The following is a 26,879-nucleotide window of genomic DNA, read 5'->3' on the forward strand; positions in this document are numbered from 1 at the left end:
CACACACGCACACACACACACACACACACACACACCATGAAACAACACCCTGCTTCAAAAGTGCTCAACATTTTCCAATCCTGTTTTGTCATTCTTTCCAAGTATGACTCCTGTTCCCCAATTTTCTTCTAGAACATTTTAGAGCAAACCCCAGAAACTTGCCATCTCAAGAACAAATTATGTACTTCTCAAAGATGAGCAGTCTTTCATTTTTGTCAAGCTAGACATTTGTTAAATGAAATCCATTCAACTCCCTTGTAGAAATTCTCACATTCTAATTACAGATTTCTCTCCGCTCACCAAAATTTCTTGCAAACTGGTAGTTAGTTATCCCAACCAGTAGCTTGACTGAAACGTAGTTTAACTCTTTGGTAAGAATACTTGCACCATCTGTTATGAGAGCTCAGAGAGAATGACTGCTTCTCCAATTTGTAATGGTTTTAAGACGGATGTTGTTGGCTGCCTACTGTCATGCTAATGTATTGTATGCTTTAAACTTTCAGCCTGATATGTCCAACAACCATGCTAATTAGTGTCAGAGACATTATTTCATCAGGAATTATGAAGCAGTATGTCTTCTAACAAAGTAATTTTTTTCTGTATTTCACAGTCAGAATTCTTGTATGGGAAAAATAACTCCCTCGTAAACTACTTAATTATCTTGAAATAAGTCAAGACAAATAGCTTATTCTTTTCCTTTATTTATTAATGTGGTGAGCTAAGGTCCTATTAACTACCAAAGGCAATTTTTATACTACCATTAATTCATGAATTTTAATATACTTGATATTTTAAACTCTTTTCCATAGTTACTTTTAGTTTTGTAAATATGCTTCCTTGTCTTCAAAAATTAATGCTACAAAAGTTATTTAAAAGTTTTCTTTATAGTAACACAGACACTTGAAAATCTCCATCTTGGTCTCAAACTCTCAACCTACTCAAGCCTTTCTCCAGAAAGACCACATAAATTCTGTTTCTATGATCAACGTTTTCCTAACCTGTTGTCACATGTATAGTGCCTATAAAAAGAATTACCGTCTTGATTCTAGCTTGATCTTTAACATTTCTCCTTCTAAAATTTCAATATCATTTTTCACCTCCAATTCTAAAGAAAAGTTTTCAAGTTTGGCTTCTACATCATTGATACTATAATATGAAGTGGGGGAATGTAGGGCCTCGTGTGTCAGTACAGCTGGTCTACCGCAAGCTACAGCTCTATTGCTTCTTCTGCACAACTTTAAGGCTGTTTCTTCACATCCACAACCTCCTTTCTATTTTTAAATTGTTATAATTTTTTCACAAATTAAGAACAAACCTACAGAAAAGTTATTATTTAATAAAGACCCTTTTATTCTTTATCTAGATTAAAACAAAATCAATTTCAACCTAAATTAATATTTATATTTCATTACTTCCTGTTATGACTACCTCTTTCATTTATTAATACTCTTGTTAATTAAATCACCCTAAAATAGTTAATTTTTTTATTTTTGTGGCTTTTTTTTTTTTGTTCTGTAACATTTGTTTTATGTGTTCCCACTATGTAGCTAACAATAAACGGTCGAGTGAATGCCCTTCTGAATGTTGGCACTTTAGGGTGCGTTATTGTTGACAACTAAGCAAAGACTGGTCCCCATTGTAAAACATTTTTCCTTTTTGAAACTGAAGAAATCACTTAGTTTTTTGTCCTTGCAGGGCAGTTGTACTACTGACTTTGATGAACACTGACCCTTTAGTGTGTCCACCTGTCAAGTGTGTACTCTTATGATAGACCAGAGGAGGGGAGCTGCTGTGTGCTCTGTAATGGGTCTTTGGTTTAGTGTACTTAATAGATTGCAGGGTGATTTATCTGTGCTCGAGTTGGAAAGAGCTGTGTCATCTTCTGTGTAACTCCACACAAATGCTCCAGATATAGTCCTCTTCCCAATGCAGTAAACAATAAGCTAATCGATGACTTTCGTATTCATCACCAATACTGCACCTGAAGTTGTCCTGTTAACAGAATGAGTGCTATTTGCTTTCTCTTGCTAACTTTAAGCTTTATAAGGCTCTTAATAAATATGTCCTACTTGTCACTTAGCACTGACACCTGTAAGAAATGTATTTACCCCACTCATATGCCTTTCATGTCAAGGACATTTGTGTACATACAGGGAAAATAGTAATTCAATCTTTACTAGCCAGGAAACTATAAGTATTTCAGTTTGGTTCCTTTATTAGATCTAAAAGAACAACTTTTACACATTTGTTTTAAAAGACACTATTTCTTTCTCATGGAGTTTCTTTACAAAATCAGCATTTTTATCTTTTCACTGAACTCAGTGAGAAAACTTGAGGAAAACAGGTATGTTCTTCATGCTAGGTTGCAGAATCTATGAGCTTACAGGAAGTATTCAGGCTGAGGAACAAGAGGAACAATTGTCTTAAGTTTTAACTGGACCTGGACATGGTGGCAACTGCTTATAACCTAGCAATCAGGAGGCTGAATCAGGAAGATCATGAGTTCAAAGCCAGGCTGAGCTGAACTGTTGAGATCATAAGCCAAAACATTAAAAGCAATCAAACAAGACCTAACTATGTCCTTCCCACGCTTCAGGACCAGGGTAAGCAGGAACCTGGAGTGTAGGATTACAAGAGGCAGTTACACATCTAGATGCAGAGGGCAAGTCCAGACTTGCAGTGCTCCAACAGGAAGTGTCTTTGAGTTCTATACCTTATCTTGTTACTGAATCACATAGTATTTATGTCCAAATACTTGTTAAAATTGATATCCCTATGAGCCAGGGGTGATGTGTCTAAATTTTCTCATTAATACATCTATGGTCTGAAAATTAACAGATATCTCACCTTCAATACCTTTGGTTTATCTTATTTTTTGGGAGGTTTTCCTGTAGCTCAGGCTGGCCTCAAATTCACTATGATATTGATTTCCTGATCTGTCACCTTTACCACCTCAGTGACAAAACCAGACATGCATATCCACACAAGCCTTCTGACGTTTATTCTCATTCTTCTATTTAGTTGTGTGTATGTGCATATACGTGTGCATGTGTGTTGGGGGAGAGTAACATCATTTGCCCTGTGTACACGTCCAAGGCAAATCCAAGGCAAAAGAACAGGCAGCACATACATGTACCCCATGAGTGGTACTGAATGTACCCCATGAGTGGTACTGAGGAAGGGCACCCCAGTTGGTTCCATAGACTCAAATGACCTATGTTCTCATACACCAGTTAATCAAAGTACCAAGTTCCCATTTTGTCTACTGGTACTTTACCTTTTACCTGAGATGATCATATCTATCTTGTTTTTAATATAACAATCTATGATAATGAAGTAATATGGTAACAACAGTGCATATGCCCATGGCCAAAAGTTATCTAACAATGCTTGCCAAACTAACCTTTTGACCTTACACATGAAAGATACTATATTATTTCTAACCAAACTGTTTTATATATCATTCCAATAATGCTTTACTTTCCATGAAATTAATGTACATTAAAATTTCTTTGAGATATAGTAAGCCCCAAATTCTAACATATGAGAAAAATAGCAATATTGAAATTTTATACACGTTATTAAAATTGTTTTTCAGTGAGGCCTTACTATGTACCACTGGCTGGCTGTGAACTCAGAGATGCACTCGCCTCTACCTCCAGAATAATGGGATTCAGTGTACTGCTACCATCTTAGGCTAATCTTTGTTTTGTTTAGAGACAGGGCTTGACTCATTAGGACAGGCTGGCTGGCTAACAAGTTCCAAGCATGCACCTTGTCTCCATCTCTTCAGTGCTGAGATTACAAATGTGCCACCAAACACAGCTTGTGTACAAACTCAAGTTCTCAAGCTTGCACACCAGAGTTTTACTAAGTGAGTATCTTTCCAGCCCCAAAATTTACTTTTAAATCAGCAAACTGGCTTTTTAAAACCATATAACAATGGTTTTCATTAATTGGAATTAAACTGTATAAAGAAGAAGCATCAATATGTGTTTGTTTTTAAGTTTTTTTTTTTAGTTTTTACAGTCTAGTCATTACCCTCCTCCTGGTCCACCCTCTACAGTTCCTCATCCCATTTCTCCTCCCCCATCTCTGAGAGGACGTATCAATACATGTTTTATCTAGTATGAAATATTACCTTTGGAGAAGTAGAAAAATCTTTTCCTGCAGAGGCAACTGTGTTTTCATTTGTCTTGGGTGCCAAGGCCGGTGGGGCCAGTGGGGCTGGTGGGCCCGGTGGGGCCGGCGCCCTTCTTTTCACTTTCCGTTCGGTTTCCCCTTCTTGAACTGTATTGACCAAATTATTTGGAGAAGTTGGCTTAGGCTCATAAAAAGGATTTGATCTAAATGAAAGGAAAAATAGTCATTAAATGTCTTTCAAAAATAGTTTATTTCCATATAAATTAAAAATGTTCTGAAAACTGCTTTCTCAAATAAACTGAAACCAATGAAACCTAGAATTTCGAAATAATGACTCTTATCTTCTGGTCCATTTTAATACAGACTTAGAATAAATTTCTCTATCTTAAAAATACTAAAAAAAATAAGATAATGTTCAATTTCAACGAGGGTTATACAGCACGTTAGGAAACTGATATTTAAAGATGGAGCCTGCATCTGTTCTTGACATCCTGAAACAGTAAGTGGAATAGAAATAAGGCTCTTGTTGTTTTAAGTTGTACATGTTACTATTTTACGATATACTTACTGTTTTATATTGTACTCATTATTGGTTTAAGGTGCACTTGTTACTGTTTTACGCTATACTGATTGTTTTACATTGTACTCATTATTGGTTTAAGGTGCACTTGTTACTGTTTTACGCTATACTTGTTCTTGTCTCATCTGTGGCTGCTCTACAGTGGCCACTGCCTATGGCGCAGATCTGACTCTTCTCGTTCATGCACCTCACGCCTCTCCTTCCAGAATGAGGTTTGACAACCTATATGGTTGAGACTGAGATATGTGATAAGCTGAAACTGAAGAAGACAGCAATGCAAGAGAAAGATTGCCATCAAAAAAAAAAAAAAAAAAAAAAAGACTGAATGGTGGAAGCCAGTTTGGTCTATCAGGAGGCAAAGTACCATCAACAAGCTTTCACAAGCATTGCTTTCTCACTTTACTCCTTTTAAGTATTTAACTTTTGCCTGGGGGGGGGGGGGAGCAGGCGGACAGACAGACAGACAGACAGACAGACACACACACACACACACACACACACACACACACACACACACTCACAGAGCTTTTGAAACCTTTTTTTTCACAGTCAGATAGTTTTTATTTACCAGAGTTTTATTTTTAATAAAACAACAAATAAAATCAAAACAAAGACAAATAAATAAACAAAAAACTCCACAACTACAGTCTTCTTTCAGTTCAGGTGTAGTAATAGTACATTCAGTATAAGAAGAAAATCAGACAATGTATTGCTTTGCTTTTTTTTAAAAAAATCAATATGTTTAAACTTGTTAGAAGTTAACATTTCTGACATCAAAGAAAGACATGTTTTACAGCTTTAGTCGTGAGTTCCACAAACCTATCCTCTCCAGTGTCAGTTCACTCCTTTTTTATTTTATTTTATTTAAACAACTTTATTTTACAAAACAAAGATAAATGTACAGATTTTAAGCATTTTTTGCATAAAATTATACATTTTTGTCAGTACTTTTTTTTCAGATTTTAAAATAATTTTTACATAAAACTATATGAATATATTTTTTTAGTCAGTACTTGATTTTTTTTAAAGGTTTGATAGTATGCATTGAAAACTTAATAGTTACACTGAGCATAAAGTACATGTAAAGCAAAATGTAACATGGAAATAGTCAAAGTTTTCTTGTTGTGTAAAGATTTTCTTGTTTTGTTTTGTTTTGTATTCTTTATTTCTTGGACTTCATACAGTCTGTGAGTTGTTTCTGGGGCAGTGCGAGCCTCTGAGGTTAGCATCCCACTATCAGTGACTGCATATTATGTCTTTTCTTTTGTGACTGGGTTATCTCACTCAGAATAATATTCTCTAGATGCAGCCATTTTCTTAAGAATTTGGTCAAGTCATTGTTTCTGGTGGCTGAGTAGTATTCCATTGTGTATATGTACCACAATTTTTGTATCCATTCATCTTCTGAACGACATCTGGGTTCTTTCCAGCTTCTGGCTATTATAAATAGAGCTGCTATGAACATTGTGGTGCATATATCTTTATTGTGTACTAAGATGTCTCTGGGGTATATGCCCAGAAGTGGAATAGCTGGGTCTTCAGGTAGTATTATGTCCAATTTTCTGAGGTATTGCCAGACAGATTTCCAGAGTGGTTGTATTAGTTTGCAACCCCACCAACAGTGGAGAAGTGTTCCTCTTTCTCCGCAACCTCGTCAGCATCTGTTGTCATCTGAGTTTTGGTTCTTGGCCAATCTGACTGGTGTGAGGTGGAATCTTAGGGTTGTTTTGATTTGCATTTCCCTGATGGCTAAGGATGTCGAGCACTTCCTCAGATATTTCTCAGCCATTTGATATTCCTCAACTGAGAATGTTTTGTTTAGCTCTGTACCCCATTTTTTAATAGGGTTCTTTGATTCTCTGGTGTCTAGCTTTTTGAGTTCTTTGTATACCTTAGATATTAGGCCTCTATCTGATGTGGGGTTGGTAAAGATCTTTTCCCATTCTGTTGGTTGCCGTTTTGTTTTCTTGACAATGTCCTTAGCCTTACAGAAACTTTGCAATCTCATTAAGTCCCATTTGTTAATCTTTGACCTTAGAGCTTGAGCCATTGGTGTTTTGTTCAGAAAATTTTCTCCTGTGCCTATATGTTCTAAAGTTTTCCCTACTTTCTCCTCTAATAGTTTCAGTGTATCTGGTTTAATGTGGAGATCTTTGATCCACTTACACTTGAGCTTTGTACAAGGAGATAAGAATGGGTCTATTTTCATTCTTTTGCATGCTGAGTGCCAGTTGGACCAGCACCATTTGTTGAATAGGCTGTCCTTTTTCCATTGAATGTTTACAGCTCCTTTGTCAAATATCAGGTGACCATATACATGAGGGCTCATTTCTGGATCTTCTATTCTATTCCATTGATCCACATGAGCTTTTGAAACCTTAAACCCCATCACCAGTGATACAGTTCCCAGTTCCTCAAACAAAGCTACAACTCCTAATCCTTCTCATACAGTTCCACAGAGTAGGGACCAAGCATTCAAATATAAGTCTATGGAAGCCACTGACACAAACCACAACTCTGTAGGATACAAAGGGGTTGGACCAGGTTTAAAGAGGCACACTGCCCCTCTCATATCAAAGTGTCAGATCTGCTGACAGGGAAGGCCAGCCTTCATTCCCACCTGTCCCTCTGCTGGTAAAAGGCAGTATGGCCAGAGTGCTATTTTTGTTGTTGTTGTTGTTGTTATTGTTCAAAGGATTTTAATTACTGCAATGAGTGAGTTTTAAAAACTGAAAAAGGGAGAAAACCAGCTGTTATCTCTGGATCTCCTTTGTGTGTACACCTCCTATGCCCCACCCCCTTCCTTCTTCTTTCAATCCACTGTCAGTTTTTTAAATTATGTCATGTTTTGATTAGAAGAGGAGGTAGAGAGTTTCTTTTCTGGTACTGTTTATTTTGTGTTGTATTTGCAGAGGCAGCTCTTTTCCTAGATTTTGGGAATTTCCTTCTATAATTTTACTGAAACTACATTTTATATCTCTGGTGTAAAACTATTCCTGTGCCCATAATTCATAAATTTGGTCCTTTGAATGTTCCAAAGAATGTGTATGTTCTACTGATACATTTCATTAAATTTATCATTGAGCATAAGGATGCAGAAGAGTTTGTCTATTTTGGTATTCTCTGAACAAAACACAATTTTTACCTTTTACTATGCACTTATTATATCATTAATTATCTGTCCACAAAATTAGTAAACAAGTAAAAAATACAAATATGAGTTTAATTATTATTTGTTATTATTTATTCTTTGGAATTATAGAAAGATGATCAATGTTAGCTCCAAGAAGGAATGACTAAAATACAAAACAAGGACATAATAAAATTTGTAATCTTGTTCTCCAGAAAATGTTTCGCTGGAAAACAATTTAAATTAATTAAAATGGATGTGTAGCTGAGTAAATGGAAGGGGGTTCCTTGAAAAACAAAAACAGCAGACACCATACCAGGAAAGGCTGCATATGGATGTACAAGGGCACTTCAGAAATGCTCTAATCTTTCCATCCTGCCGCACACATTGCAGCAGCTGTCATGCACACACACCTGAGAATCCTGGGCAGGTCCTTTGTATGAGGACACAGGCTAAAGAGCAGCGAAGGAACACACCTTCTCCAGGTGCTGACAGAAACGCTGGGCACTGAAGACTGCTTCACACATCAAAGACTAGGCACTGTTTATTGGTACCTACACAAGTTCAGGTCACAGGATACAGGAAGAACTCAGTGACGGAAGATGAGTCACAGAAGCTTGGTAAAGGGTCATAAGTTTATTACTGAGGTAAAGATATAAGAATGGAAGCTTTATGCCACCGGTATTTTACCTACAAACTTCTAGAGAGAAAAGATGACAAATAGCAAGAATTAATTAAATGCCACCTAAGTTCCTCTGGGAGTTATACACTAGTGGAAGCGCAACACTTAGAATGTCAGTTAACACTGGTTCTGTTTTGTTTTGTTTTTAAAAAAAGCCTTTTGATGGATTCCCATTGCTAACACCAGGCGAGTGAGCAATTTTAGAACACGTTTAAAAGGCTGACTTGGTCAAAAGGAAAACACCTAATGTTCTGACTTTAGTTTTTACAAAGGCGGTTAAAATGTTTAAGTAAACATTGCTGTCTCCTTAATTTGTTAATAGGAGAAAGAAGGGTGTGTATGCATGTGTTGTGTAATACCCATGCATCTGGGAATGACTGAATACTTGCACTTGAGGTTTGCATTCACACTCAAGCATTCTAGGTGTGTGGCTATTACTCAGCACCTACACCACCCATGAGAAACTTCATTTTAATCATACATTAGCTGTTCAAAGAAAACAAGTAAAATAACTTGAGCCAATCTTTGACCTGGGTTTGGAATAAGATGATTTTTACTGAAGATACAGCTTCTCTCAAAATGTAGCCATAGAATCTTAAAGCACATGTAAGACTCTTCTTCTCAGTCGTGTGTGTGTGTGTGTGTGTGTGTCTATGTGCATGTGTGCATAAATCTCTGTGTTGTTCATGTATGTACGTAGGAAATGGCTTAGAAACACAATTCCATCATTAAAAAAAAAATCAGGCTCCTTATTCTATTAAACAAAAACCCTCAAATAATTAAACTTGGTCATCACAGTTTCCTTAAATAATATCATTTCCTTAGTCCCTATACTCAGTCATTGCTGCCCTAATGGGGTTTCTAACACTGACTATTGCTCCATGCCAACAACAATCAATGTCTACTAAAAAGTACAGACCCTAGGATTCTAGCAGACAGTGAGTTCTCACAGTGAGAATTGATCACCCCCACCCAAGAGAGGGGTTATACTTTCCCCCAAACACAAATCAAATTTCTAAACTTTAGTTTATCAAATGAGTTTTAAAAGAACATCATTTTAACTTATATCCCTATATTTTAAAGATTTTTCCTATTAAGTTATTTTTAAGAAATGATGCTTTTTTTCTAATATTTAAATGTTAATGACTGAGTTTATTTTATCGAATAAAGCAGAAACCCACTTCAATGAAACATATCATTACTGCTTACATTATTTATGATTAAGTATTTTTACAGATCTCCTCTGTCCTACACCAGGTATTCACATCAAAGAAAGAATTCCAGGCAGGGAAGGACTCGTGCCATATTTCTAATAATAAAGTTTAAAAATCCTGTTCCTATTAAAACAAATTTAAGTGCCAATAATACACAATGGATGACCCAGACTTGAGTACAAGCAGGTAGGTATCATACAGGGTAAAACTGACTGTTCTCACCAAAGCTTCCTTTCCAAAGGGGCCCTCTTAGTCTCTCCTGCTGTCTAGCTCTGACCAAAATACTACTTAGTCCATTTCTCTCACTACAGTTTATACCTCCTAAGAGTTTTAAAGAATGGTATTATATAATATGTACATTTTGTAGTCTGGCTTCTTTCAATCGGGATGCTGATATCTTAATTTGTTTACACAACAGCATATCAATAATTTCTTAGTCCTTATCCCTAAGTAGAATTCTGCTATAGACTCTGTCATCTGCACACCTGCCTACCAGGGGACATTCGAGTGCCCCCGTTTTTGTTATAAAAATAATTAAAATTATTAAGATGTTCCTGTTGAAGGGTCTTTCTGTAAACGTTTTCATTCATTTCCTGTAGGTGAGCACCCATGACTAGGATGGCTGAGAGGACAGATAAGCACATGATTATTGGTTTTGGAGCTCAGTAAAGTCTATTCTAGGACGGTGATTAAGTCGAAGAGCTCTGTACAAGTTAGTGAGTCCATTGCATTAAGAAGACTCGGTATAATCAAGCTTCTAAATCTCAGCTACTGAGGGGGTGTGCATTCCTATTACATTGTGGCTTCGATTTGCATATCCTTGAAGACTAGAGAGGCTGAATTTCTTTCCAGGTCTGCTAACTATCTTCTTTAGTGTCAGTGCTCAAATTCCACACATTTTCTTAGTCTACTGAAAATGTTACAGAATGGCTTGCCTTTTTATTTTTGGTAAAATTGATAAAATTCATTTTCTTCAAAAGAAATCTTTGCCTGGCCCAGGGTCACTAAGATTCTCTTCTTGCTTTCCAATGAAATGTTTAATATTTTAGTTCTTCCTTTTATGTTTATGTCACATTTTTAGAAAAGAGAAGCAGATAGTTATGAGCTTCCATGTGGGTGTTGGAAACTGAACTTAGGACCCTCAGGAGAGCAATGAGTATTCTTAACCACATCGAGCCATCCATCTCTCGAGCCAAACAACCCCCTGTTTTCTAATTGACTGTCACTGCTAAGTTTTCAAAAAAGCATATTCCCCTATGGATCTACTTACAGATCTTTTCCATCTGTTGTTCATCTTTAAGGTAATAATACAATGCTTTGGTGAGTAAGTTAAAATCAAATAGTTTGTCCTCAATTTGGTTTTGTAGAAATTCTTTAGTCCCTTCTATTTGTAGGTATCTGCTACAGAAATCCTATTAAATATTACAAAGAAGTACTGAAGATTTTGACTGAGGTAGTACTTCTGGCAAACAGTTTTCAGTGTCTCCTTGGCAGGATTAATGAAGACCAAGAGAGCTGGCAGAGAGGGGATTGGGTATGTCTGTGACTGTTTCCAGAGAAGATCAGCAGCCAGGCTGAGCAAACAGAGATACTGGCATAGACAGAAACAAAGGAAACCAGGTCAGTCTCTCTCTTTGACAAATGTTTCCCCCAACCCCAATTCTCTCTCAGCCTTGGCCTTCCTGAATGTGCACCTGTGGTCACACAGGTTCCTTGAACCTCTGGATGTGGATAGCCCTGTTACACGCAATCCCAAGGCTTCTAGCTTGTAGACTGGTAAGGTTTCTCAGACCCCATAATCACCTAGGTCATTTTTTCTAACCAATTAGTCTCTCTTGCCTCTGTCTCCCTCCTCTCCTTCCTCCTCTCTCCCTCTTTCTTCCTGTGTCTTCAACTCTAACAAGGAACTGCATCTGAAGATCATGTGGACAAAAACCTGACCTGGGCTCCAGTCATGAGCGTGTCAGTACTCTCTTCTCAGGGAACAGACAGTGATCATCTTTCTTCTAATTTATGGTTTTTTGTTTGTTCTCTTTTAGATACTTTAACAAGTATTATTTTCTTTTTGGTGCCTGAACTCAAACCCCTGCCCTTGCTCATGGTTGCTACTGAGCTACATTCTCATCCCCTTAAATGACATTTTAAATGTTCATTGCTGGTTGTTGTCATTAGAAATAAAGGTAAATGAATCTGTATATTTATCTTATATCCTATAACTATGTTAATTTAGCTTTCAATTTTAAGACCTTTGTGGAGTCTCCTTGTGATTCTTTATACAGTTATGCTATCTGTGAAAAAATAAATAAATAAAAATAAAAGATTAATTTCCAAGCCACAGTGTTTGAGAAGTTTACAATAAAAAATCCACATTTTCCCATCCAGCCTCTACTTGTTGCCGCCATACGTGTGACGAGTAACATGTTATAAAACTAAGAATATATTATTTAAGATCCAAACAATTTCCCTTTAAAGAGATAAAATAAGGTATGGAGTTCATATGTGTGAGTACATTAATGTGCTGCTGATCTTTAATGTCTGCCCTTCCTTTATAGTCATTCAGATTTCTAACTGATGACTCTTCGTGCCTGAAGATCTTTCTTTAAGAATCTTATTTTTCAGAGCAAATATGATACCTAAAAATGCTTTCAGCCCTGGGCGGGAAGAAAAATTTGTGTTGACAGGCTCCTGGTTTTTAGTTTATTTATTTTTTCAATATTTAAAAAAATTACCTCACTGTCTTCTAGTTTGAACTGTTTTTCTTAAGAAGCCTTCCTTCATATTTCTTGTACCTGCAGGTCATTCATTCAACTTCTAGGATTTGTAGGGAGGTGTGTGTGTGTGTTCGTGTGCACACATGTATATGTATATATATATGTGTGTACACATGTATGTACATGTGGATGAGTATTTATGTGTATACATATGTGTGTGTGTTTCCTTGCGTTCCTTTTACCTCTCCTTTTGCTTTCTAACATCCCAGTTACATGTTAGGCTACTTGAAGTTATCTATCAGCTCACTGGTCCATACTCTTTTTCTTTCCCTTAAGTTGCAATTAGAGTAATTTTAATGGTTTTTAGGTATGCCAGTCCTTTTTTTATTTCTCCTGTAGTAACATTTAATACAGCCTTACCTCTACCCACTTTAGAAACACTGTATTTATTACTCCCCTACATATACTTTAGATACATTGTATCTCTCACCCCAAAACACAGACACACAGACACACACACACATACACACACACACACACACACACACAAAATCAGACACATTATATCTCTCATTTCTGTAAGTTCAACTTGTATGTCCCCATCACTCCCGTTCATGTGTTCCTTCTCAAACTTCTGATATATATTTATAATACTTTATTATACTTGTTAATTAGCTTCATTGCCTATCCCGTCTCTACGACCATTGCTAATGACTTAATTTTCTTCTTATTACAGTCAGACTTTACTGTTTCTTTACTAGCCTGATAAATTTGTTTGTTAGAAAAGTATGGCATTTATACTTTGGGTGCTACATATTTTCTATTGCCTTGGGTATTTTTTTAGACTTGAGTGGAATACAGTTTATTTAACTTATTTAAAGTTACACTAATTCTTCAAATCCTTTCTTAAGCTTTTGAGGCAGGCCTACTGACCTTTTGATACCAGCTAATTTGGCCACCAATGAGGCAAACCCATGTCTGAGCATCCTACTTTATGTCTTACGTTTTGAAAAATCCTTTTTGCTTAGTGGAAAAACAAACTACACTCCATATTGAAAATTTTTCCACAACTGTTTAGAGTGCTTCTTTATCATAGAAATCTGCTCACATGTATGCTCTCATCAGTACTCAACTAGAAAAGCAAGAAGAACCAATCTCCTCTCTGGTGCTCAGTGTGCAGATTTTATCAACTTGGTTTAATAATGTTGTTGTCAACTCTACAAGTCTGAATTATGTATCACCAATTCAAGGAGACTTTTGGAGACTTTGTGAATTTTTCTACCCCTCAAAGGTTTCCACCTTTGTAAATATGACTTGAAGAACAGCTGTGGGAACCATACTTTTTCTTTTTGTTCTTTTGTGGATTATTATCCCTTACAGTTTGTGTTCATGTCTCAAAAGCACTGTTTCAAACATTTTGTTCTACTTTTTAGTTGCTTGAGGCTGGATGCTACATCCAGTCTGTGTTACTGTATTATGACTAAAAGTAAAGTTTAGTTGCTGCTCTTTGCTCTTTAAGTACACTCAAGGCCATAAGCCATCAGCACAAGGCAACTCCAGGTTGTAATGTGAACAGACATGAGCAACATGGCAGCTCTGATCACACTGCCTGCTTACACCCAGCTTCTGATGGGCTCTTTTTAGCAATTTTGGGATTGTGCGGTTAAGTATTCTGATCCGATCAGTTTAATATATATATATATATATATATATATATATATATATGCGCTATGGTTCCCACAACAGAATTGCAGCAGAATTATATTAAATGACAACAATTTTCAATAGAAAACATCTAAATATCATTTATAATAAGATAACACAACTAGAATTCCAACTAGATTCTACAGTCTCCCAACCTTGGTATGTCAGGGTGGGCAGACATATACATTTATGAAGAAAATAAAAGTTAAGAGTGAAAGACTTCTGATGACCAGGAGGACTGTTGCAAGATGTTACCTCTGCAAACAGCACGAGTGTTGGTCCCCTAAGTTTCAACAACACTGTTGCCTGCACAAAAGCATGCCAGGAGACATAACAGCAAGGATGGAAGGAATAAAATGTTCACAAGGCCCCACCCCAAGCTGAACAACTACAGACAGTCGGTTGCAACAAAGGGAGGGAAAGAAGAAGGGGCAGTTTCCTTCTGACACAGCCCCAAGCGCTGTCCAAGCCTTAAGTGACCAGTCATAAATTTCCGTAGATACAGGTGGCACTAATCAGACCTGGTATGGTATTCTTGTGGGTAATTATGAAAGAAAAGGACATGAATTTGAACAGGAAGTGAGGGAAAAGGTAGAAAGTATGTAATACAGTATACTTATGTGTGAAATTCTCAAAAAAAAATATAAAACAAAGAAACAGGATCTTACTAAAAAACTATTCTCAAAAGAAGTTCTAGTAGCAGGGTGAGTTACATGCTAACTTATACACTGCATATAGCATTTTAACCATCTAGGCATATTTCAGAAGGTTTCCTTAAGTTTCCTTCGTAAGAAGGGTACTTACTCATCCAGCTCCTCTTCACTCTTAGAACTATCAGCATAGAGGTACTTGCTCATGTCCACGGGCCTTGGGTTTTTTCTTCGTGTAGACTGGGGTGGAGAATCCTTTATCACTACAAAAGTGTCTGGTTCATCAAATGGGTTCAAATACTGTGGAGTCTGTACACCTTTAAAGGGATTACAGCTGTTATTATAAAAAGATTCTTCTGCTTTTTTAGGTGAAGTTGTTTCAGTGATTGGTTCTATAAAACAACAGCAAAATACAGGTTAAACTAACAGTATATGACATCCTCTATTTTTAATGTTTTTAAAAGTAGGCAGTCTTGAATTAATGAACTCCAAGGTTGAGAGTACAGAAGCAATAACAAAAACAAGACTATATTTTTGAAGAGCTAAGAAACCCTTATTAAGCTCACTAAAATGTAAATTGTAGGATTTTTGCCTCCCTTAGGAAGAGAACTCTTGAATGCCACCTCTATAGACTGTTCATCTCATAGCAGCCTCTAAATACTGACTGATTCTAAATTATGCATGCATGTGGATTTCGCAGGTGACTGTGAGCCTCCTGAAATGGGTGCCGTGAAATGAATGAGGGTGTGTAAGAGCAGTACATGCTCTAACCTCTGAACATTAATTAATTAATTTATAAATTATTTAATTTAATAAATAAATTAAAACAAAATGGAGAACAAAAGAGAAAGATATCTTTCAGTCCTCCCCATGTGTCTCTTCTCTGAATTTTCTAATGCACCATGATAGTATATAAACTTTAGAAGTTTTAAACTACTGGGGTGCAGAATAACTGTTTATCTCAACTATATGAGCTTGCCATCATAAACTGAAACACAGTAAGTTTGATTTTTAGAGGAACATAAAAATGGATATTTTCAAATGACACTTAGTGGCTCTACCAAGTGTATCATCTGGGTATGAGAGCACCTATTTTGGACTGTAATCAGCACACTCACACATCATGACGGGAGGTAGGATGGGACTGAAGCCAGGGCCTTGTGCATATATTCTATCACTGAGCTGCATCATATCTGGTTCTAACCTCGGCCTTTTACAGCCAATAAATGTGAACCCAATTAACAAGAATAGCATAAACTGAATTGCTGTATTAAAATCATGTGGGTGGGGCTGGGGATTTAGCTTAGTGGCAGAGAGTTCGCCTAGCAAGAATGAAGTCCTGGGTTCAGTCCTCAGTTCTGAAGAGAAAGCACAGGAGGAGTTAAATCATGATGCTCAGCTCACAAATGTGCTGTAGTAGTAAATTCATATTCAAAACACTCAGATTTTACTTTACAACAATCTCAACACAGTTTTGGTGATAAAAATAGGGGTTTTCTAAAGTAGAACAAGACAAAAAATAGAATATTAAAAATAATTTAAATTATTCAAACAACTTTAACAATTATTTCAGTAGGAAACAGAAACTCATTATTGAACTTCTGAAAAGCAACATGAAGGCTCAGAGGTCCTGAGTGTGGACCCAGCACACAGGCTGAGGAAACAGAGACAGGGTGGATCTTGGGGACTGTAACGCTAGCCTAAACTGTAAGCTCCAGGTTGCGGAGTCTGTTTCACAAAAATTTCAATAAACAAAAATTAAAAAGAAGATGGCAAACAACAGAGGAAGATACTGTGGCTGACCTGGGCCCCACAACTATTACCACTATTACAACCACAGCAAAAAAAAAAAAAAAAAAAAAAAAAAAAAAAAAAAAAGGATTGTTTTATGAGTAACATCTCAAGCAACTTAATCTAATTATTATATTTAAACAATGTCAGGACATATAACATGGCTTTCTGCCTCTCACCCCTGAGATTACTGGCCTGTACCCCAGGTCTAGTTTCTTTATGCAGGTGCTGGGGACCCTTATCTGCTGAGCCACTGCCCGAAGTCCCTTCTCCTTTAAAATACTGTTTTTATTTATATGTTTGACTATCTTCCCTGCATGCCTACATGCCTGATGCCCTTGGGGTCAGAGAAGACCACGGGACCCCAGGAACTACCCTTGCAGACAGTCATGGCTGCTGCGTGCACTGAAGCTGACACAAGGCCTTGCAGCGGTGGGCTAGACCTTGCGTCACCGCTCTGGCAACAGTGGTGTTTTTGAAATGGGAAGGTTTTATACTGGCCAAGCTGGTCTCATTCTCCCGGGTTCAAGTGACCTCTTGGTCCTACCTCCTAAATAGTTGGTACTGTAGCCAAAATCTACAAAGTCCCATGCTCATCTTAAAATTTTTATAATTTATAGTCAAACGACTTATATTTCAGAAATTAGTCTAGAAATTTTGTCTTTACATGAAGCAAAATAAAACATAATACCCGAGCTAAAATTTTTGTATACCATGGTGAAATAATTGTAATTACAAAGAAATTCATAAAATCATAATAAATACTGAAATGAATTATAAGGAAAATTTCAATAATGGTATACCTTTTATAATATCATAATATTAAAACATTATTAAAATTTTCTGTTATAATGTGAAGAAAACATTTTCTATCCTCTATAGGAAAAGAGAACATGCAAAATTTCCTCTCAACTTTTTATTAACAAGTTTCAGAATACACATGCTTAAGCAATGGAAAACTGGTCAAAAGAAATAAATTTTTACTTCTACTTTCAAGATTATAATTATAGAAACTGATCTAAGCAAATTTATTAGTCATAAAACCTAAAGCCAACAAGTAGGTACACCAACACAAGCTCAGTGTGTGTGTGTTTCTAAGAGAAAGAATATTAAGTTGGATGGGTAGGGAGATCAGTATGATGTGGGAGGACCTGGAGGGCAGAAACTATATTTTATACATACATACATACATACAAACATACATACATAATTCTCACTGGGCAAACTCTAGCATACTGACAACAGCCAACCAAGAACCAAGAACCAAGAACCAAGAACCAAGAGAATTTCACATACTCAGTAGCAAAAACAGTGACTTCTAATCGGGTCTCTGAGACATTGATTGTTTCTTCTTAAAAAAAAAAAGCTGAATGAAAATCTAAACAACTACAATATATTTCTTCCTCAAACACTTTTGTTTATTGAGGATAAATTTAGTTATTCCAAGATTTCTAGTGACATGTAGCTATTACTATGTACTAACTTGTACACATAGCTAAAAGGGTTTGGATAAGGTTGGCTTATTATTTCCAAACAGAAATTAGCAATCTTATGTGACATCACAGAATACATTATGTGACCACCCTTTCTACAAAGCAGTTTCGTCTGTATTTAGCAAAGTTACATATTTAATTTTGAGATGAAAAGCCCAAATGCTAGTGTCTTAAAATTTCTCATACTACTTTCAAACATACAGACTTAGAGATATAGAATACATAATTAAAAGCAACACGTGTGGTCAAAAAGAGCTATGCCTATTTATCTCAATTTCAGATCACTGGACTGAGCCTGCTCAGTCTAATCTACATAAAGTAGCTGTCCATGAGACTTACTATAAATTTTCTGTAACTTTATTCGAATTTTAAATACGTTCATAATTTAGAGTGTACAAACAAAATTAAACCTCAGGAAGCTACACTGACTAATTTGGTAAAGTAGGAAAGAAATGAAGAGAAAGAAGCATGAAATGACACCATCCAAAGGAACGATTCCCGAAGCTCAAACTGTTCGCACCCTCATCAGTTGCAAAGCCATTTCAAGCTCATGAAGATTTCATAAGAGCAGTCCAAAGATGGAAATGGTAGTCAATCGCTCTTGCGTTCACTCTGAGCAGGAGTTTAATTAAACAGCAGTCTCCCTTCTTCAACGGCCCGTATTCAAGCATTAAGAGTTTAAAATGACTTGGTAAGAAAAATGATTTAGGAGGAAAACTTTTGGGTTTATTTCTTACAAAACAGGATTGTGTGTGTGTGTGTGTGTGTGTGTGTGTGTGTGTGCGCGCTCGCGTGTGCACTTGTGTGTCTGTACATGTGTACGTGTATGATGGCAGTGGTTCTTCCTTCTCAGCTCCACGCTCACACGTGTACAGCTCACTCTCACTACTGATTGTGGGCAGGAAGTTGGAAGCAGCTAAATGCTGGATGCCCTGGACATCGGAGTGAAACATCCAACAGAAGAGAGAAACCTCCTCCACTTCATCCGTTTGCCCTCAGCATGGCTTCCTTTAGTCTGCCTATCAGTGAGACTGATAACCACTAGGTAAAATACTGTTATCTCAAGACCTTTACTATCTTTTTTGATCAAATGGATGGAGAGGATTAATAAATGATCAAATGCAAGTAGTATTAAATGCAGTAATATTATAAATCACCACCATCTTAGAAAGAAATTCTGCCCTACCAGCTGGGGAAAACTCGAGTGGACCAGGCCTTTCTGGGGTGTGAGTGTTCATTATCACTTGTTGAGGGTTAAGCAATGCTCTCATCTGTGGGTATGACACTGTGCCATGAGGAGTCACTTCTGTGCAAAATAAGTGTGTAAACCAACATGTTACCTTCTGAGTCAGGATCTCCAAATGGATTTAATTCTGTTACATCAGGTTCATCAAATGGATTTGTATTCACAGTGGCCAAGTCCTTTTGTGCTTCATCCAAAAAGTTAAGTGTGTTTATAAGTTCTGAAAATAAGTGCATGTGTAAAGTTCATCATAGTTATAATGAATCATGAGTTTTGGCAATTCATGAAATATTTCAAAATATTAAAATTCGCATTACTAATACCTGCAAATAATAAGACAATATTTTATAAGTAGCAAAATGCCATTCGAGTATTTTGTAGTACACCAACATTTGAAAATAAACCAAAAGAAACATGTTTAACATGGGAATTAAATAAACTTTCTATGTCAACTAAATTTGATTTTCAGTGCTGAAAAGACTTGTAGAAAACTGTTTTAGACAGGTCAGACACAAAGGGTCTAGAAGACATATGTATAACAGAAAAGCGCAATGAAAAGTTAACGCGCCATGGGATTAACACTTGGGATGATTCTGAATAACTCACATCAAACAATTTGCTAACAAGCTTGTTAACGCTGAGGTCTATCTTGTTGCAAGATGGTGCACTACAAATTACCAAAGAGAATATCCACGAAATTACACAAGGACAAGACTGACAGCTAAGCAGACAGAAGTCAGAAAGTAGCAAGTCACAGTAGCACAGGCAAAGAGAAGCAGCGGAGGAAAGCTTTAGACCTGCAGAGGAACTGGCTGATTGAGCTGAGGGCATATTTGCTTGCTTTATGCAGTCATCTTGATCTTCATCTAAGCTGCTCAGAGCATTCAACTGGTTTACAATTTCTGTAAACAGAAGCCAGTCAAGACAAATGTACGGTCAGGTCACTTAACTAAAGAGCTGTAGAAGCATGCTGATATCAAAAACAGACAGGAGACATTTGATTAATAAAGAAATACATTCAGAAATGTTACTCTGATGAACTATGACAAAGGTAAATAACTGGGCATTATTGCAATCATTTTACTGCTTTTTTTTTTAAGTAGTGGCATTTTGTATTAGTAGCATAATCACTATGTTAACAAACACAAAACAGTAACAATAACATAAAAGGTTTATATTGGATTTTAGAAATTCTTAGAAACAGCAATAAACATCTTTGAAGAGTCAGTCCCTATTTGTCTTGCAAATTTTTTAATGTAAACCGAAGACTTTAAGACTACATCTATCTGAATAAAGTACAAAGTAGTTCTTTATGTTCTACTACGTTAACAATAAGCAAGTTAGTCCCAAGAGCAGGACGCAGCTAAGACTGTTCCCTCCTAAACCATACTACATACCTACTTATCCACAGAAGACAGGCTGAAGACACAGATGAAGGAGAAAACCACACAATGGACTTTGTATATGGAAACTGTTTTTATACATGAATCATAGGCAAAATGAAAAGGCCTTACGAGGATTAGTTGTTCAGTCCTCGGCATTGCCAAAGCTAAGCCTAGGAAAATGTTATATATGCTGGTAAACCAAACGAACACAGACCATTTTGTGGGAAATGAGGAAAACAGAAATATATGGCAGTTTAAATTTAATATCAACACAACTTTTCCTTAGTACTATAAATCTAAGTATGCAATAAATTTTATTTGACCCAAATTAAACAATCCATGTTTGTGATAGGATTGCATTCATGCACTTAAGTTTTTGAACAAACATGTCAGTCTGTGCCATGGCTTCTGCTTGGGACACAAGGATGAAAAGAAACAGACGTTGTATTGTTCCCAGAGAATTACATTCTACAAAGATATTACTAAATATTGAAGCATGCTTAATAAGTGACTACCAGAATATCAGGCTTTCAGAAATGTTTTGTTAAAATTTATATGAACAAAATTCATATCAAAAACCAATAAGCTGGGCTGGAGAGATGGTTCAGCAGTTAAGAGCACTGACTGCTCTTCCAGATGTCCTGAGTTCAAATCCCAGCAACTACATGGTGGCTCCCAACCGTCTGTAATGAGATCTGACGCCCTCTTCTGGTGTGTCTGAGGACAGTATACTCATACATAAAATAAATAATTTTTAAAATGCACTCAAAAATCAATAATCTTATTAATTTCTTATAGCCAAACAAGGAAATAGATCTTGTATGAGTAAAACTGCTTTTGATAGTGACAGTCAAGCATGGGAACCAGGAATAAAGGCAGATAAAGCCAATTGAGGTGTCCAGCCACACTGAGGAGCACTGAAAGCTCACACTTGTGTCTGACTGAAAATGCTTCCCTAATTTTATCATGACAATGTTTAAAAACAAACTTGTTTGTGTGTCTTTCATATATGGGAGCAGGGTTGCTGTGCCTAGAGGAAGACAACAACTTGCAGGAACTGCCTCTCTTCTTTTATCATTTGGGTCCCGGAAACTAAAGGATAGTGAGCTTCACAGAAAGCACCCATCCCCTGAAAGCCATGTCTCCAGCCCTTACTGTGCTAAAAAACATTAATGAAAATATTCAGAACATTACTTTATGTTTAATTATGTGTGTATCTGTGTGAGTGTGTGCATAGGTCAGCTGCAAAAAGCCACAAATTTGGGAAGAAAGTATCAGATCCCGAATCTGGAGTTCTGCGGTTGGGAGGCGCCAGATATGGGTGTTGGGAATAAACACAGATGCACATATAAAAGGAGCGAATGTTCTGAAGCACTGAGCCAGCTCTTCAGCCCATTAAAATAATGGCTTAAAACCTAGCTCTGGAACTGAGGTTACAGCAATTTCAGACAGAAAATTCATCCTTTCCTGCCTACAAATTATTGCAACTTAGTAATTTTTGTAAAATCATGGAGTTAGAAAAGTACAATGTCAAATGTATGATGTCTTTATCATTTTTTATTAGATTTTCTCAGTATTTACATTGCTTTCATGAAGGTGCTCCCCCTCTCAACACCCACTCACACCTCAGCACCTTGGCATTCCCCTACACTGAAAAACTAGCCTTCAATGAACCAAACACATCTCCTCCCATTGGTGCCAGACACTGCTATCCTCTGCTACATATGCAAATGGAGCCATGGGTCTCTCCATGTGTACTCACTGGGTTGGTGGTTTAGTCCCTGGGAGCTCTGCAGGGTTTGGTTGGTTGATATTGTTGTTCTTCCCATGGGGTTGCAAACCCTTTCAGCCCCTTCAGTTCTTTCCCTCACTCCTCCACTGGAGTCCCCTTACTCAGTCTGATGGTTAGGTGTAAGCATCTTCATCTGTATCAGTATGGCTCTGGCAGAGCCTCTCAGGAAACAACCATATCAGGCTCCTGCCAGTAAGCACTTCTTGGCACCAGCAATAGTGACTGGATTTGGTAGCTGCATATGGGATGAATCCCCAGGTGAGGCAGCCTCTGGATAAACTTTTCTTCAGTCCCTTCTCCTCTATTTGTCCCTGTATTTCCTCTCCTGAGTATTTTGTTCTCCCTTCTAAGAAGGTCTGAGGCATCCACATTCTGGCTTTCCTTCCTTTTGAGCTTCATAAGGTCTGTGAATTGTTCCTTGGGTATTCAGAGCTTTTTGGGTTAGTATCTGCTTATCAGTGAGTGTGACTGGGTAACCTCACTCAGGATGATAGTCTCTAGTTCCATCCATTTGCCTATGAATTTCATGAAATCATTGTCTCTAATAGCTGAGTAGTACTCCATTGTGTAAATGTACTACAATTTCTGTATCTATTCCTCTGTTAAAGGACATCTGGGTTCTTTCCAGCTTCTGGCTATTATAAATAAGACTGCTATAAATATGGTAGAGCATGTGTGCTTGTTAGATATTAGAGCCTCTTTTGGGTATATGCACAGGAGTAGAACAGCTGGGTCCTCAGGTAGCACTATGTCCAATTTCCTGAGGAACTGCCAGTCTGATTTTCAGAGTGGTGATACCAGCTTGTAATCCCACCAACAATGGAGGAGTGTTCCTTTTTCTCCACATCCTTGCCAGCATCTGCCATCACCTGAGTTTTTTTATCTTAGCCATTCTGACTGGTGTGAGGTGAAATCTCAGGGATGTTTTGATTTTCATTTCCCTGATGACTAGGGATGTTGAGCATTTCTTTAGGTCTTTCTCAGGCATTCAGTATTCCTCAGTTGAGAATTCTTTGTTTAGCTCTGTACCCCATTTTTAATAAGATTATTTGATTCTCTAGGGTATAGCTTCTTGATATATATATATATGTATATATTGGATATTAGCCCTATATATATTCTCCTTTGCCTTACAGAAGCTTTGCAATTTCATAAGGTCCCATTTGTGGATTCTTGATCTTAGAGCATAAGCCATTGTTTTGTTTAAAAAAATTTCCCCTGTGCCTATGTGTTCTAAGCTCTTCCCCACTTTCTGTTCTTCTAGTTTCAGTGTACCTGGTTTATGTGGTGGTCTTTGATCCACTTGCACTTCAACTATGTACAAGGAGATAAGAAAAAATCAATTTGCATTCTTCTGCATGCTGACTGCCAGTTGAATCAGCACCATTTGTTGGAGAGGCTGTCCTTTTTTCCATTGAATGTTTTTAGCTCCTTTGTCAAAGATCAAGTGACCATAGGTATGTGGGTTCATTTCTGGATCTTCAATTCTATTCCACTGATCTACCTGCCTGTCTCTGTACCAATACCACACAGTTTTTAATCACAACTGATCTATAATATAGCTTGGGTTCAGGGAAACTGATTCCCTTGAAAGTTTTTTTATTATTGAGAATGGTTTTTACTATCCTGGGTTTTTATTATTCCAAATGAATTTGCAAATTGTTCTTTCTAACTCTATGAAGAATTAAGTTGGAATTTTGATGGGAATTCCATTGAATTTGTAGATTGCCTTATGCAAGATAGTCATTTTTATGTTAATCCTTCCAGTCCATGAGCATGGGGGATATTCCTACCTTCTGAGGTCTTCTTCAATTTCATTCTTCAGAGACTTGAAGTTATTGTCATACAGATCCTTCACTTGATTGGTTAGGTATTTTATATTATTTGTGACTATTGTGAAAGGTGTTGTTTCCCTAATTTCTTTCTCGGCCTGTTTATCCTTTGAGCAGAGGAAGGCTACTGATTTGTATGAGTTAATTTTATATCCAGCCACTTTGCTGAAGTTGTTTATCAGCTATAAAATTTCTCTAGTGGAATTTTTGTGGTCAGTTAAGTATACTATCATATCATCTGCAAATAGTGATATTTTGACTTCTTCCTTTGCAATTTCTATCCCTTTGACCTGTTTTTGTTGTCTAATTGCTCTGGCCAGGACTTCTAGTACCATATTGACTAGGTAGGGAGAGAGTGGGCAGCCTTGTCTAGTACCTGATTATAGTGGGATTGCCTTAAGTTTCTCTTGATTTAGTTTGATGTTGGCTACTGGTTTGCTGTATATTGCTTTTACTATGTTCAGGTATGAGCCTTGAATTCCTGATCTTTCGAAGACTTTTAACATGAAAGGGTGTTGAATTCTGTCAAATGCTTTCTCAGCATCTAGTGAGATGACCATGTTTTGTTTTTTTTTTTCTTTGAATTTGTTTATATGGTGGATTACATTGATGGATTACTTTATATTGAACCATCCCTGCATCCCTGGAATGAAGCCTACTTCATTATGGTGAATGATTGTTTTGATGTGTTCTTGGATTCAGTTTGCAAGAATTTTATTGAGTATTTTTGCGTCAATGTTCATGAGGGGACTTAGTCTGAAGTTGTCTTTCTTTGTAGGGTCTCTGTGTTATTTAAGTGTGAGTGTTATTGTGGCTTTGAAGAATTAATTGGGTAGTGTTTCTTCTGTTTCTATCAAATGTATGATTTTTAAAATTTTGCCAATGATGCATTTTTAACTTTGAAAAAACAGACAATGAAACAGCAAATAGTGCTAGCAGCAAAGACATACTAAGTAGCCAGAAAGGCTTTACAGATGTTATCAGTCAATCCTTACAAACAGCCTGTGGTGCTTTGTTAATATGTGTAGTTCATCTTGTATTGTTTCTTTCCCTACACTTCCAAGTTGGTAACTGTTTGGTTGAAAAATTTTAAATATTACTCAAAGGCATATTTTTTTCATGTAGGTAGGGTATTTTAAACTATTATATGTTTACAAATCTCATTTCAAAGAGATAATAATAATAAATAAATAAAATAAAATAATAAAAATAAATAAATCAACCCTGATTAAGTCTCTCATAAGACTGTAGGAAAATACTTAGTTGTCAGTTTCAAATATGAATATTGTTCCATAGACTTTCAGGTATAATACAGAGTATGTTTAAATATTATCAAAATGAGTCTATAAAACTGTATTATTTGAACTATAATTTTCTGAATGTTTCGAATATTTCCTCCCTCTCAGCATGCTTTTAGAAAAATTTAAAATCAATGGTGATCATTTCTTTATTAACAACCCACTGCAATTTTTTCCTAATTTTTTCATTAATGGGAAATTATGGCCTCTGGCCTCATGGGTCTACCCTAAGTTTAAGTTAATGGTCACTTTACTCCTAACACTTTCGCTTCCAGAATTGTCTCTTACACTACTGGAAGCCAAAGGTAATCCTGATTGGCTAGGTCAACATTCCTTATGTATGAAACAAATAAATGTTAATCCAAGATTTTTACATGTTTAAAGGTATAGCACTTGTTTATTAAAAGACTGTGTGTTTGCGCTGTGCTTGCTCTCATGGCTTCCTGTTTTAGGAAATGGGCAGGTCAGTTAGGTAGTACCACACTGTGCATATGGTGGATGAAAAAGCTCATACTCAACTCCCAGTGAAACAGGAGAGGCAATCTAAGGTCAAACAGCTTCCTGGAGTTTAACTCACATGTGAGCCAATGCAAAAGCAAAAGATATTAATTTATAAAACCAAAAGAGGAAATGAAGGGTATTCCATGAGCACAGAAGGAAGCAAAGGGAACTTGACATATTTGAAGAATTAGAAGTATCTGGGCTTATCCCAGGGGAGGAGATTGCAGCGTGATGAAGCTGGCAAATGTTCACAGTAATGAGCATTACTGTGACCCAGCTGGAAAATGTGGACTTTGCTCTGAGAGCTATGAGCCAAAACTGGCTGGTGTTTTGGGTGACTGTAGAGGGTAGCCCTGGCACTGTGACCAGAACTATTTAGCTGGGAACAATTTGTGAAACGTTCTATGACAATACTTCAACTGGCAGTTGTTATGTGGGTCTGGAACCTGAAATACCTAGTTTTGTTACATAGTTATCTTTCTAAAAGTGTATTTTTGTTTCTTCCAAATCACCTATAGTTAGTTTTTCTTTTTATAGTTAGAAAAAGTTAATGGAATTTTTTTTAATGGGAGAAGTTCCCAGGAAACAGATCACTGTGGCTCAATATATTTACACTTTATTACCCATTAAAAACCTTCACTGGGAATGCACCTACTCAGAAAATATTAACAATGCTATGTTACAGTGCAGAAAAAAAAAATCCTACCCTATACTGCTGCCTAAATTGAGC

The 26,879-nt window shown here is 36.7% G+C and overlaps 1 protein-coding gene across 4 annotated transcripts in view; it reads right to left on the minus strand.

Annotated features, from left to right (window-relative positions):
• EHBP1 (EH domain binding protein 1) overlaps positions 1–26,879 on the minus strand; it is a 256,389-nt gene that overhangs the window by 115,834 nt on the left and 113,676 nt on the right. For 3 of the 4 annotated variants that reach the window (XM_080916905.1, XM_080916904.1, XM_080916907.1), the window contains exons 8-10: positions 19,439–19,561; positions 14,969–15,206; positions 4,142–4,346 (exon numbers count right to left, since the gene is read on the minus strand). In XM_080916905.1, coding sequence (XP_080773031.1) covers positions 4,142–4,346; positions 14,969–15,206; positions 19,439–19,561 — 566 coding nt within the window. The remainder of the gene's footprint in view (positions 1–4,141; positions 4,347–14,968; positions 15,207–19,438; positions 19,562–26,879) is intronic. The other variant, XM_080916906.1, reaches the window with a different exon arrangement.

Source organism: Micromys minutus, assembly GCF_963924665.1.
Source record: "Micromys minutus genome assembly, chromosome: 1".
NCBI lineage: Eukaryota > Metazoa > Chordata > Mammalia > Rodentia > Muridae > Micromys > Micromys minutus.